General features: G+C 34.0%; 4 protein-coding genes across 4 annotated transcripts; all 4 read right to left on the bottom strand.

Annotated features, from left to right (window-relative positions):
* Nucleotides 1-3353: 3353 nt before the first annotated feature.
* LOC111395863 lies at nucleotides 3354-4751 on the bottom strand. The gene is made up of 3 exons (XM_023022063.1): nucleotides 3866-4751; nucleotides 3611-3724; nucleotides 3354-3483 (listed from the first exon to the last, which is right to left on the bottom strand). Exon 1 carries the CDS (start codon nucleotides 4382-4384, stop codon nucleotides 3884-3886), a length of 501 nt encoding a protein of 166 aa, XP_022877831.1. The 5' UTR covers nucleotides 4385-4751; the 3' UTR covers nucleotides 3354-3483; nucleotides 3611-3724; nucleotides 3866-3883.
* Nucleotides 4752-5154: 403 nt separating this feature from the next.
* LOC111395165 lies at nucleotides 5155-5703 on the bottom strand. The gene has a single exon (XM_023021170.1). The coding sequence runs from the start codon at nucleotides 5701-5703 to the stop codon at nucleotides 5155-5157; it is 549 nt and encodes a 182-aa protein (XP_022876938.1).
* Nucleotides 5704-5796: 93 nt separating this feature from the next.
* On the bottom strand, nucleotides 5797-7374 carry LOC111395164 (zinc finger MYM-type protein 1-like). Its single transcript, XM_023021169.1, has 2 exons — nucleotides 6276-7374; nucleotides 5797-5942 (listed from the first exon to the last, which is right to left on the bottom strand). Exons 1-2 carry the CDS (start codon nucleotides 7372-7374, stop codon nucleotides 5797-5799), a joined length of 1245 nt encoding a protein of 414 aa, XP_022876937.1.
* Nucleotides 7375-8893: 1519 nt separating this feature from the next.
* LOC111395163 lies at nucleotides 8894-12823 on the bottom strand (the record flags this gene model as incomplete). The annotated part of the gene is made up of 8 exons (XM_023021168.1): nucleotides 12333-12823; nucleotides 11018-11229; nucleotides 10607-10657; nucleotides 10374-10504; nucleotides 10149-10265; nucleotides 9930-10049; nucleotides 9542-9612; nucleotides 8894-9078 (listed from the first exon to the last, which is right to left on the bottom strand). Coding segments are annotated over exons 2-8 (855 nt in total), but the record flags the coding sequence as incomplete, so codon positions are not given.
* Nucleotides 12824-13634: the final 811 nt, after the last annotated feature.

Genomic DNA, 13634 nt, shown 5'->3' with positions numbered 1-13634 from the left:
TGACAATTATCATATCCATATCATGTAGTTATACATCTTCAACAGGAAAATTTCAAAGCATTCATTTTAAACTAATCATATATTTCATTATTAATAAACAATAAAAATGTCACGATAAAGCTAGGTCACCTAAAAGGAATTGGTCCATTTAAGAAGTGTTGGTGAACGTGAATGTTTAACAATGCAAGGAGGTCTTGCTTGACGTTAATTAGGTTAATTGACTAATTACAGAACACTGCGTAATTTCGATGACTAAATTAAAAATAAAATAATAAAATAACCGTCAATTTAAAGTTTTTGAACTTCAATGACCATTACTGGAATTAAAGTTAATCTATTCAACATTACTAAAAGTGTGAAAGATTTTAATGACCAATTTGAAATTTCTTGAACTTCGATGACCATTAGTGAAATTAAAACAACCCATTCGATTCTAATAGAGTATATTTTAGTGATATATGAATTATATACACTGTATCTGTGTTTCGTCTTTTCTCTGCATATATTCTGCACGTTAAGAAACGGGATAGTGATAATTTGCACGTGGCAAGGGAATTTGTACTATAATCGGCCCTTATTTAGGACGTGTTTGTGTCCCTTTAATTTTAAAAAGTATATTATGGAATTGTGATTGATGTTGAAATGTGTAGTTAAAAAAGAATGAAATTTTTTTATTTGTGCAATAATTTTAATAAAGAATGTATGATTGAAAATGAGTACCGTAAAAAAAATAATATGATAGAATGACTCTGTTTGGAGGGGGGAAGGCTTTTTTTTTTTTAAATTACACATTTTTCAATAAAAATAATATTACATGTAAATTTAATTTTTTTCTTATTTTTTAATCATGCATTCTCCCAAAAAAAATATTATTTCAAAACACACTATACTTCAAAATCAATTATTAATGGAGACAGCTGTAATCCCATTTTAGTTTTTTCACATTAAACCCTTGTTTAATATATATTAAAATTTAAATTACAATTTACATTAAAGTTAATAATTAATTTTAACCATACATTTAATAGTATGCACAACTGTTTAATCACATATTTCTTTTAAAATTGCCATTAAGGGGTGTATATCCGTACCAACTGTTTAATTCTTTTATTAATTAATTAACCAAAAAATAGAAATACGCCAGAGTTCTTGGCTACAACAATGGTTTAATACACATATTTTGATTTTTTTTGTTATCTATACATGATAATTTTTATATGTATATCGAATATTTCATCTGTTAAAATGGAAATTATTCAAAGAACCATTTTTTAAAATTTTAATAAATAATATATTTTATAAATTGTAAATTCGTAATTTTTGATTGCACATAAATTTAAAACAATGGATGTTGTGTTGTATACGCATTGATCTTACCAAATGGTACCAATTCAGAGCATGTAAGGGCATTTTTAATATGTTGAATTGAATTAGCCCCGTTTGGCCCCCATTAATTTTCATTTCATTACATTTTATTTTTTCTCTCTTATTTTCAACCACACAATCTTTCATAAAATAATATTACACGTAAATCGAAAATTTTTCATTCTTTTTCAACCACTTATTTTTCAAAAAAAATATTATTCCACCTATTTTCATTTCATTTTAATGGAGACCAAACGAACATGAAGGAAAATAAATTAAAATATTAATTTTTATTTTATTTTGTATTTACATTATTAGCCAAAATTATATAGTACAATGTGGTGTATATATCATTGTATTATAATGTAAATTTAATTTTGAAGTAATGTTTCACGTGACTTGTATAATTATATTTCTTTTAAGGCAAGTAAAAAAGATTAATTGGCATTTGGTCAATGCAAAGTGCTGATTAATGAACTCTCAAGTTACCCAATACGACCCGAAGGTTGAGGTTTATCCGTTGGCAGACTTGGTCGGTATATTTATTTATAGCAATATCGAAAATTAATGAATATAAATATTTCATGCTTGATCACACTGGTGACAGCTTGAACATTTAAAAAACCCTTAAAATATAAAAGAATCAAATAATTTGGCTATGGACGGCCAATTGCTTGATAAGTTGTCGAATGATTGGTAATACTTTTTTTTTTTTCCTTTTTTTGTATTTTGCAAATATTTTTGATCTATTAAATATTCTAAGTCTATATCATTTACTTTTTAAATTAATTATAGTCTATATCAAAATACTCTATCTAGTTAAATACGACCACAAAATTGTAAGGTTTAATAACGTCTTTTTGAGTCTAACCTTGTCACAAAACTGCAAGCCATTAATCGGATTTAAATGGAAGTCTTCTAATAATAATCAAGTGCGACTATTAAATAGTCACACATTTTTCTATCATGGTCAAAATACTGGTGTCAGTTGGCATATTTTAAAAAATCTTCAATATTGCTAGCGGAAGATTTCTAACACTCTTGTACTAGAAAGTGATTGGCCTCCGTTAGGCAAATTTATAAAGAGTAAGAATAGTGAGCCTCCCGAAACATAACGTAGTGGTGTAAAGGACACGAGTGAGGTTATTTCACGTCTTGCTGGCAGCCGCAATGTGAGAGTTCGATTCCTGAAACATAGAATAGGCGTAGTGTACAGGTAGCTCTTGTTCCCTGACTTGCTGTGGCACATCCCGCGATTTACCTCCCTCACAAAGCTCTAAGGACGTAGCGATATGGGCCATCAAGATTGGGGTTCAAACTTTATAAAGAGGAAGAATAGTGAATCACAGAAAACATATGGATGATAAATTAATAATAGCTGTGAATGGGTGATTGAAATTAATGTTTAACTTTGACTGAATTTATAAATCATTTACAAATTGTTTGCCCAACGGAGGTAAACTAATTACCCTAAAAGTAAATATTACTATTCATCGATTTTCATCTTTCAATCATAAATATAATTTCAATGCCGGATTATATTACTATAATCACAAAATACACAGTATGAACAGTTTTTTGAAATTGTCAATATAATGGAATGGTATGATTAGATTTGCGGGATCTTTCCGTTTGGAAAACCATAAGCAGCAAAGTACTCAAAAGTTACATCTCCCAACAAATTGTACAATTGAAAAAATATTTACTATATTTATTTCTTTTTAACAAGTTGGCTTTCTCTTGTATTAAAAAGCTTATGAAATTCCACATAACCTTGCAGGATCCACCAGATAAGGGATGTGAATCTCCCCCCAGCTCACAATATGGAGCAGCTATTTTGTTCCCTATAAAGATAGGGTCATTAATTATGACACGCATACTGAATCCATCCGAGTTAATGAACAATGCTGAGGATTAAATGCACTCGTAGTCAGTAAACTTCATTTTGTTTCAACGACCACCAGTGTTTTTAACTCACAATGTAGACGATACTTCTTTGTATCTTCATAACGGCTTAGTGCTTCCTCAAATTTGATCCACCGAGGACATGTCTCTTTGAGGTTCACATTCTGTGGTCCAGAAATATAGGCCTCAACAACAAACTGAGGAGATCTTTCCCTGCCAATGCATCAGATTTCTTAATTAGACGATGTTTTAAAAATAAAAGTGAAAAGTCCCTGAATCTAGCAAACAAGGAAAGAAAGGAAAATTTTAAGGCTCGGGTACTCGAATGTGAGAGGTGTACCTTCCTTCATATTCCGATAACCAAGCCACATAGGCTGCTCCAAAGTACATGGAAACGAATGGAGTGGTAAGATCTTCCAATGATTTTACAATGTAACCCTTGTAGCCCAAGTCCCTAAACATCATATCCAGCAAATTGAGGAAGCTTTATCAACAGGGGCGGATCCAGAAAATTACGTTGAGGGGGGCTGAAATTTAAAATATACATGCAAAAATTTTATAAAGTACACGACATAAAATTTCATTACGACATTACCTACTGAAGTTGAGTCCGTCAAGCTTTAATTGCATAAAATTCGTCTATAATAGAATCTATATCTATTTTCTTGGCAAATTCTCGTTCAATGTAGAGCATCATACAATCAGCAAGAAACTCATCCTCCATTCTGTTACGAATTGCTGTATTCACATGTTTCATTGCTGAAAAAGCTCGTTCAGTAGTCGCTGTAGATACAGGTAGTGTTAGAACAAGACGAATCAATTTAGTGAGAACAATGTAATTTTCTGACCTTCTACTTGCAACCAAAAGCTTGCATAATTCAGAAAGTGAAGACACTTGAAATCGAGGATCACGAATCACATCATACTCATAATGTTTCAACTCAAACCTCAAAGAATGAAGCTCTTGCTGTGAAAAATCACAAGGATAAAACTTCTCTGCAAGCTTGCAAATATCGTCCCCATTGAATGATTCAAAAGAATTTTGAGGATCCAAAGCAACAGTGAGAGAAAGAAGTTCTACCGATAGTTCATTAAATCTTGTATTTAACTCCATCAGTTGGAAATCTATGGCTTCATTAAAAACATTAAAGTGGTAATGATGCTCAAGCGTAACTTCTTCACGAGGACGACCAATCTTATAAAACAAGTTTAGGTCGGGTATATCAACATCATTTCTTAAACAGAAAGTTTTCACCGCATTAAGAAATTCCTCCCAACCATCTTGTCTAAATTCTTGAAGGAGACCTTTTGTAGTGGAGACAAATTTGATAGCAGTCGGGATGTCTTGAGATTTTTTTTGAAGAGCTTCGATTTTCTTTATGGTGACCCACAACCCGCCAGTTCTGGTCTTCCCCTTCCGGTCTGACCTGGATTAGTGAGCGGTGTGACTTTCCGCCATGCCCGGGATGGAGCTCTTTACTTGAAATCCTTATTTCCGGAAAGACCACCTATTTGTTCGTTTACCAGGTTCGGCACGAAATCATAAATAAGCTCTACCAAGGATTGCCAAGCATTTGAGCTAATCCCTCATTGTTTTCGCGCATTAAGCTCAGGAATACGTTTATTTGCTAATATGATGGCCGGTCAACTCAAGGGGAAGGCAAGGCCTGACTCCGTTGAGCTCTTCGCTCGGCCCGTTACGAAAAGCGTTATCGGATTTGAACAACTGAGTTGTTAGAATGCCAGCTGGAGTATTTGACCATCCCCTATGATAATCAAATTGGCTGAACTGCCCCAAAACCTTTCGACCTTTTTTCACTTTTTGGCTTCTTGAATGACTCTTTGTTTTTGGATCTTGTTCTTGATCAAACAAAGATCCGCTCTTTAAAACTTCTCTGCAAGCTTGCAAATATCGTCCCCATTGAATGATTCAAAAGAATTTTGAGGATCCAAAGCAACAGTGAGAGAAAGAAGTTCTACCGATAGTTCATTAAATCTTGTATTTAACTCCATCAGTTGGAAATCTATGGCTTCATTAAAAACATTAAAGTGGTAATGATGCTCAAGCGTAACTTCTTCACGAGGACGACCAATCTTATAAAACAAGTTTAGGTCGGGTATATCAACATCATTTCTTAAACAGAAAGTTTTCACCGCATTAAGAAATTCCTCCCAACCATCTTGTCTAAATTCTTGAAGGAGACCTTTTGTAGTGGAGACAAATTTGATAGCAGTCGGGATGTCTTGAGATTTTTTTTGAAGAGCTTGACAAAGTATGTCGCTGAATCCCAAAATTTTATGCATTAAATGTAATGAGAATACAAATTCAAAGCTTTTAATGGTTTCATAAACACCATGAACCTCAGCACGAGATCTTCCATTTGGAGAATGAACAATAAGATACTCAAGTACCTTGCAAGTTGCAGCGTACATATCTATCAAACTCTTTACTGATTCATAATGTGAACTTCAACGAGTAGAGTCTGATTTTTGCAAATTACCAATTTGATTGATCTTGCTTCCAGATTATCGTTCTCCACTAGCCAACATATCTCCAAGCTCTCTTCTTTGAGCAATTTGTAATGCATTAATGCGCTTAGGAGAAGAAGTAATAATATTAACAATATTGTCCAAATGAGAAAAAAATTTCCAAATACAAATCACATCCTTGGCTGCAAAAACCAATGTCAGTTGTAGTCGATGAGCAAAACAGTGGATATAGTAAGTATATGGACATTCTTTAAGAAATAACGCTTGAAGTCCGTTCCAAGTACCACGCATATTGCTAGCACCATCATATCCTTGCCCTCTAATTTTTTGCAGCTGGAGTATTTGACCATCCCCTATGATAATCAAATTGGCTGAACTGCCCCAAAACCTTTCGACCTTTTTTCACTTTTTGGCTTCTTGAATGACTCTTTGTTTTTGGATCTTGTTCTTGATCAAACAAAGATCCGCTCTTCTAATTTTTTGAACCTGAAGGTCGTGACGAACAAGAACATCACATATCTCATTTTTTAGATTCGATGATGTAGTATCACTAACGCTTTTGATTGCAAAGAAACGTTCTATTATAACACCATCATTGTTCACAAATCGCAAGATAATGGCCATTTGTTCTCTTTTAGATTCATCTTGTGCTTCATCAACAAGAATACAAAAGCAATTTTCTCCAAGCTCATCACGAATCATCTGTTGCACTCTATTAGCCATAATGTGCAAAATTTCTTTCTGAACATTTGGACTAGTATATGTAGCATTTTGAGGAGCTTTATCCAATACAACTTCTCCAATTTCTACATTCATTTTTGCAAAAACTTTCACCAATTCAATAAAATTTCCACGGTTCAACGATGATGAAGATTCGTCATGACCTCTAAAAGCACAACCTTGAAGTGCTAGCCACTTAACACTTAAAATTGTAGTCTTCAGACGTAGTCGATTTTTTAGAACTTCTTCTTTTGTTATAGCATTCATCACTTTATCAATATGTCCTGATGGTCTCATTAAATCTTCAGCTCTTCTTACACAAATATTATGAAATGATGAAGGTGTTGAACCCATGTGAGTAAGAAATGCACATTTGTCTCCTTGGTTAACCCTCTTCCAATTGTTAAATCCATCTGTGACCAACGCCGAACTCTTGGATAAATTAGCATCATTCGAGAACAAAAAACAGTAAAAACAATATGCTTTATCTGTTGAAGGAGAATATTCCAACCACCGAAACTGATTGAACCATTTTTTTTGAAATCGACGATTTTGATTTCCAAATATTGACTTCTGATAATTCAACAAAACAGGTTGATAAGGCCATGCTCGTAGATAATCCCGTCTAATTTCATCTTGTAAATTAATAGGATGTTCACTAATGTGCTTCCTTTTTCCGGGGTCCCTTTCGATCAAAATAGATGGTTGTATATCAGGTTGTGGAGGCAAATTAGGCTCAAGTTCAGGAGATGAAATTGGAGGATGATGAACTGGACTATCCTCTTCAACTATAATAGGTTCAGAATGCGTACTAGTGGTAGATTCATTTACCTTTTTAAAGAAGGAGAATAATGTTTTTCGCTTCTTAGCACCAGATGATTGACAATGTTCCATTTGTAATTGTAGAGCTATTTCCTGAAATAAACGAACGAAGTCATATTCAATTAAAATTTAAAAAATAAAACATGAAATTTCCTTAAAGAATGGCAAAAAAATTCCAGTCCCAGAACACCTAAATTATCCTTAAAGCAACAACCTTTAATCATAAACAACAAATTCTAATAAAAGATTACTTCGAAATTGTAAAATAAGCAAATAATGAAAGTGTCAGTATTGAAACTAATAAACTATTGAATTATAACCAATTAATTATTAACCATTGAACCAAAATTCGAACAACTTTAGCCAAAAAAAATATATAGAGCTGGCACCAAATGGAATAAATACATCATTGAGACAATTACTTTCTCATCAATACAAGTTGCAACAAACACAAATTCTAGTATTCTGTATCCATTTCCATTCGGATTTCGGTAACACTAATTTGGAAAAATCTAAAAATGTTCCTATTGTTTCTTGTTTTTATTTTATTGATAGAAATTCAATTTTATAATTTCCTACAAATGTGCATAAAATGACAATACAGATTACAGCAATACCTCAAAATTTCGACGAAAAATCGGAGATAAAGTGATGAATGATGAATCGAAAATGACAATACCTCAAAGTCTCAAACGTGGTTGCCAATTGCCACCATGACCAGTACCATTTTCTTTCTGGATGGAATTGGAATGTGGCTTGCAGTTGCAGAGGCTTTAATCAGGCTTGTGCAGTTCGGTGTTTTTAGAATCAATGAAAAATATAAGAATGGAGATTTGAGATGACGTTTCGGATTCTAAAAGAGGAGATTTGGGTTAGTGGGTTAAGTTGGACTTTTGAATGGAATGGCTGCTGTCATTATGGCAAATGGGTTTGAGATTAGAGTTAAATTGTGTGTGGGCCAGCTAATTGTAAAAATTGGACTAAAATTCATCCAACTAAGTGGGCTAATTTTTTCTTTGGGCCGAGCTATACTTTTTTCCCCACAAAATTTACACATATAATTTGTATCTGGGCCAGAGCTGCACTGGGCTGTAGCCCAGTACAGCCCCCCCTTCATTCCGCCCCTGTTTATCAAGCATATGTTCAGTTTTCATTACGGAAAAAGAAGCTTTTGCTACTTAAAATATGGGATGGGGTTCAAGTTGAAGAAGAAGCACTTTGGCATTTATGAATTTCAGGTTTACTCAATGTCCAGTGCAAATTATATGGCTGTGCCTATTTATATTGCCAAAATAATTGTATTGATGGTGAAGGATCAGCTAAAACCAAAAACGAAAAAAGCCTCGTTTCATTATCAGTGTGGAAAATATCGATTTTAAGTAACATACTTGTAAAGCCACCGTGTTGTGGGATAGTCGATACCCATTAGTCCTGTACGTTGTCCAACTCCATTCATGAAACGCATACTAACAACCTCAGCAATAGCACACAAAACAGTCTGCAATATAGTAGAGAGCAATCTAAATCAATATTTTCTTTATTTGATTTGATTTTTATTTTTTTTATTATCTTTTTTTTTGTGTGTGTGTGTACGTCTCACCCTTTGTTCAGTTCGAGAAAGATAAGGTCTCTTTTCTGTATCATGAGACAATCGCACTTTCCCCCGCTTCTCTCCTGATTTGTTCCATTCCTTGCTTACATTGGCATTATTCCACATCTCTTCCATGTCTTCAGGGGAGGTCCTCGAGTCCCAAGTTATTTTTGCAGGGTTTGTTCCTTTGCAATTAGAAAGTGAGGTGAAGTGCGTTTGTAGAGTAATATACACTACATATAGAATTTAAGCTCTTAAAATTAGGCAATATACCCCATTTCATTTTCTCAAAAACAACTGAAAACTCTATGCCTAGAATTAGTACATGACCGGGAAGGTTGAGGCATTTTGTTCATAGTCACCAAATACTACAAGGCAAGCCACTAACCCAGCCCAACCAATAGCTCTCAATGTCTAGCATCAGAGCTTATGTTACAAAAAACGAAGCGTCATATGCTGACATTAAGTTTCCTAACTGAGGTCCATTACAGAGTGAGTTCTACATTAAACTCAAAGGATGCTCAATTACTCTAATGAACTATCCTAATACTTTAAGAAATATGTTTTAATATGATTAAGATGTTAAAATTGAAGACCTAATTTGGAGAATAATATTAAATAAAAACGAGTTTATCACAAGTGCAATACTTTTCCTTGTTGAAACAGCTGTAGCAGAAGCTGAGAGAGCATTAGGCACCGGAGCAACTTCGAAAACTGTCCTACAGAAATAGTGACACATTATAGGTTTAAACATGAAAACATCCACAGACCCACTAAAGCATTATTTAGACACAAGCCCTTGTTCAGATTATATCAAATGTTAGGATATACACGAAATTTGTGTTACAATTATGTTCACAGTGCATGTACACGTCTGCTAAAGGAGAAAACTTTTATCATCAAAAGGTTGAGGACTGTCCCTGAGAAGAGAAGCCTAATCTTGTTATGTAGCTGGCTTGATGGAATATCTTAGTTGCTACCTCCCATCAATAGAAAGACTTTAAGGATATAATCATTGTGGGATAAAAGCAAGTACCTGGTTGGAAGAGTTTCCTTGACAGAGAGATAATTGTGCCAATATTTTAAAGTCGACTTGTGAGTAGCCTTCTTGGTACCTCCTTTATAAGCCCTCACCATGAATTCTTCACTTCTTTCTCTGCTTATATATATCTTTAGTCAAACCGTGAGCCCAGAATTGCTATATTGTAGACAGCCACATAGAGCATGAAAGGAAAATGCGTTATTATTAACTTACATTTGCTCAAAGTTTGATAACCATTTAAGATGGGCTGCACCAAGATAAACATTTACAAAAGGCTTGTATAGAAGTTTTGAATTCCCATCCACTTCATAGGTTGGGTAAGACAAATCTCTGCAGAAAGGTCAATTCACTCGTTTTTTTCAAGCTACAAATGAACAAACCGAATCCTCAAAAGAGGCATGTCTTCTCAATGAATATCAGAGCTTGAAACATTTGTACCTGACCAGCCACTCCGCAGTTTTTGGTGAGATTTGCATGATCCCCATCATGCAATCTTTAGATTTCTTGTTGTACTGTGTGGCCAAAGGTTGTCTACCACTTTCACGTTCAGCAATAGCACAAAGCATCTCCTGTTGAATACGAGAATGATACATCAACTAGAAACCTAATTAATTATAATAGCACCAAGTGATCTAAGCAGTGCTACCTAATCTACAAGTAGAATATCATACCGAATCAATCTGGGAGACAAAATGCCTTCGAACAATAATTCCCGCCACAGCCTGCAAAATCAAAATTCTCAGATCTTAAACTATATTTAATTGCTGAGAAAAAATGCATACTTTCGGGGGTTGCCTAGCTGTTGATGATTATGGGCCAAACTCTATGATACATATAGTGTTTTATTTTCAAGACATGTTTAAAAAACATCAACAGAATGGAAATTAAATTAACATTGATGACAAATTGACAGTTGCTATAGAATCATAATTTCTAGAAACCGATATAGAGCAATTCACTGTCATACCACCTCTTCTAATTATTGAACAAGCCGAACTCTCATTTTTCGATCCTCGTGTCAAACAAGGAACTCAAATTAGGGGCAGGGCTAGGGATGTAACTTAGAAATTTATTCGCTTTATCTTCATCTCAGTTTGTGTTAAGTAAGGCTGACCATCAGGATCACGTGAGAGGTGGACTTTTGATCCCATTGTCTCTCCAACATTAAGCCATTCTTCTTTCACGCCAGGATCCCTCCACATTGCCTCTAAATCTTGGGGATCCACACAATCATTCCAGTATTTGAAATTGACGGCTGCCATCCTTGTAATGCACTAAATGCTTCTCATATCATCTAAAATTAGGGTGGCCAGTATTAACAGAATCTATTGTTACCAAGAAATATAAAAATTGACGCAAACATTAAAAAATATCAGCGTTCATTTGCAGAACCTACTTACACAGTCAGAGTAAATTATGGTTTCTAACTATATCTAAGAACCAAGGTTTCATTTGGTAAACTCATTTAGTTTTTTTGTCCAATTGCAGTCGTTGCAGCTTATTTCGTCGAAGTTGAGTTTTCTTAGCCTGGGAAAAATGAAAAGGGATCCACGTTCTAGTAATTGGTGTCAAAAGTTATGCTTTATGGTCTATGAAGCTACGTTTGTTTCTGACTTTTTTCCTAACTAACAGGAAAAGATCGTCAAATAGAAAGGAGGTTAACGGCTTTTGATCAAGATAGTCATTAGAGCTTGTTGGGCACGAGATACAATTCACTTCAAAATATGGTAGTTGGAGTCGGTGGATCTCCCAACATCCCTCATCTGAGATCGCTAGAGAAGAGGATCAAGTTGGTCTTGAAGATATATTATATAGAAGACTTTTCAAATTGCATACGTAATTAGGATTTTAGATTCTCTAATGTTTTAATTGATTATCTAGTATTCTGTTAGATTCTCGAATATTTTAATAGTTGTTTCTTACCTAAATTTTATAGATTCTCTCGTATTTTGTTATATTAATAAGGATTTTATTAAGGGCTTGTTTGAGTCTCATTTTTGGCTAACAATGTATTTTGAAATTGTAGATTGATGGAGATTATGTGTTTAAAAAATAATGAAAAGTTCTGGGTTTGATTGTAATAATATTTTATTGAAGAATGTTTGGTTGAAAAAAGAGAGAAAAAAAATGTATTTTGGAAATAATGGAGATCAAACAAGGGCTAAATATTTCCTACATAGAATAAGTTCTTTAAAACCTAAAAAGGGTGCTTATGCGTTGTGATACATAGATAATAAAATAAATTAATACTTTCTCCCACAATTTCTATCTCTTATCTCCCCCTTCTTCTCTCTCTTCTCTCTCTTCCTCTTTCTTTCTCAATCTTGTTCAATTGTGTTTGTTGCATCCTACATCACTAAAATTCCTAATGGCAGTGGTAAAGAGTTGACAAATTACAAAGTACAATCATCGACAATATAGAAAATTCCACAAGCTGAACTTTGATCAGGAGGAGCTTTATGACCAATCTGAAGGTAAAAAATTAAACAGTTCAGGAAAATAATGGAATTGGGGCAAATGAAGCTTAAATGAAACTGGCATGTCATTATCTATTAGCATTGACCTGTCAAGAGAGAGATAGAATACTCATTTGAGAAGTAATTTGAAGGCTTTAACGTAGCAAGTAAACAATAGATAGTCGACTACAAATGCTCAACCCAGAAAATATATGGCTTTTAAAATAACCAAGTTACAGATCATATAGAAGTAGCAAGGTAATGTATTTTGAACAGAAGCAAATTTCTTATAAATCTGGCAAACTATAACAAAATGCTCTAGGGCCATTACACCCCTCCAGAATTTCTAAACCAATTGGTATTCAGTTTTTCTTTACTTAATATTCGAAGAAGCAACTCTTAATTCTAATTGCTTTACTATTTCATAAACCAAGAATTTATTTTGAGCGACTTCTAATGATTTCGCAGAATCACTTCCAGAAGCCGACCGAATTCTTCTCAACCATTTACCAAAATTGTACCACATTTCTATCCAATAGCATTAGAGTTACAAAATTAGCCATCATCAACCATGATTGGGGAAGAATTTTGATATTTCACCCCTTGGGACAAAATCAGACATTTTCTCGAACAGGTAGAAGTTTCTGAATGTTCACTACACCATCAAGCCAAAAACCAGAAACCAAAAACCAAATATAGGTAATTTCCTCTACTCTGACAATAATAGATGAAATCAAATTCACATAAAAGACAAAAGGGGACAGCTGTTAATCCTGGTTGAATGTAGGGTACCTTCATCATTGAATGTGTGCCAAAAGAACCCAAATTGAGTAGTTGCATCAACTAAATAAAATTGAACGGAAGATAGTTTGAATTTATAAATTATGATTGGGAAAATTCTATCACATTGCCTTGCTTATTCAATTATTCATCAACTCTTCAATCATAGAAAAAGACAGACATTCAAACAGAAAAAATTAAGCCCAAAGAAGAGAAGATAAATGCGTACCGGAGATGAAAACGCGGAAAGAATGGGGTATGGAAGTCTCCGCAGATTTTGAAACTTGAAAGACGAAGGGAAGGAGGAGAGGAGCCCTTCTCCTCTTTGGAACCTTTCCCCGGAGAAAATGGAGATATTCCAGGCTAATCGAATTTCATAGTCTAATCGAATTTCATAGTCAAGTGTTATATTGTTGAATGTGGATTGACAATTGGGATTTCTTATTTTTGGTTTATTATAGGT

This window comes from Olea europaea, chromosome 6 (assembly GCF_002742605.1).
Source record: "Olea europaea var. sylvestris chromosome 6, O_europaea_v1, whole genome shotgun sequence".
Lineage (NCBI taxonomy): Eukaryota > Viridiplantae > Streptophyta > Magnoliopsida > Lamiales > Oleaceae > Olea > Olea europaea.
Note: the sequence above shows the minus strand (reverse complement) of the source record. Positions and strands in the feature narration are given on the sequence as shown.

Excerpts from the sequence above, each read along its gene's own strand:
- LOC111395863 (XM_023022063.1), bottom strand. The coding sequence starts at position 4,384 with ATGGAGTTAAATACAAGATTTAATGAACTATCGGTAGAACTTCTTTCT.
- LOC111395164 (XM_023021169.1), bottom strand. The coding sequence starts at position 7,374 with ATGGAACATTGTCAATCATCTGGTGCTAAGAAGCGAAAAACATTATTC. Across the intron at positions 5,943-6,275 it reads GAATCTAAAAAATGAGATAT|CCAAGGATGTGATTTGTATT; the intron begins GTGATGTTCTTG and ends TGGTTTTTGCAG.
- LOC111395165 (XM_023021170.1), bottom strand. The coding sequence starts at position 5,703 with ATGTACGCTGCAACTTGCAAGGTACTTGAGTATCTTATTGTTCATTCT.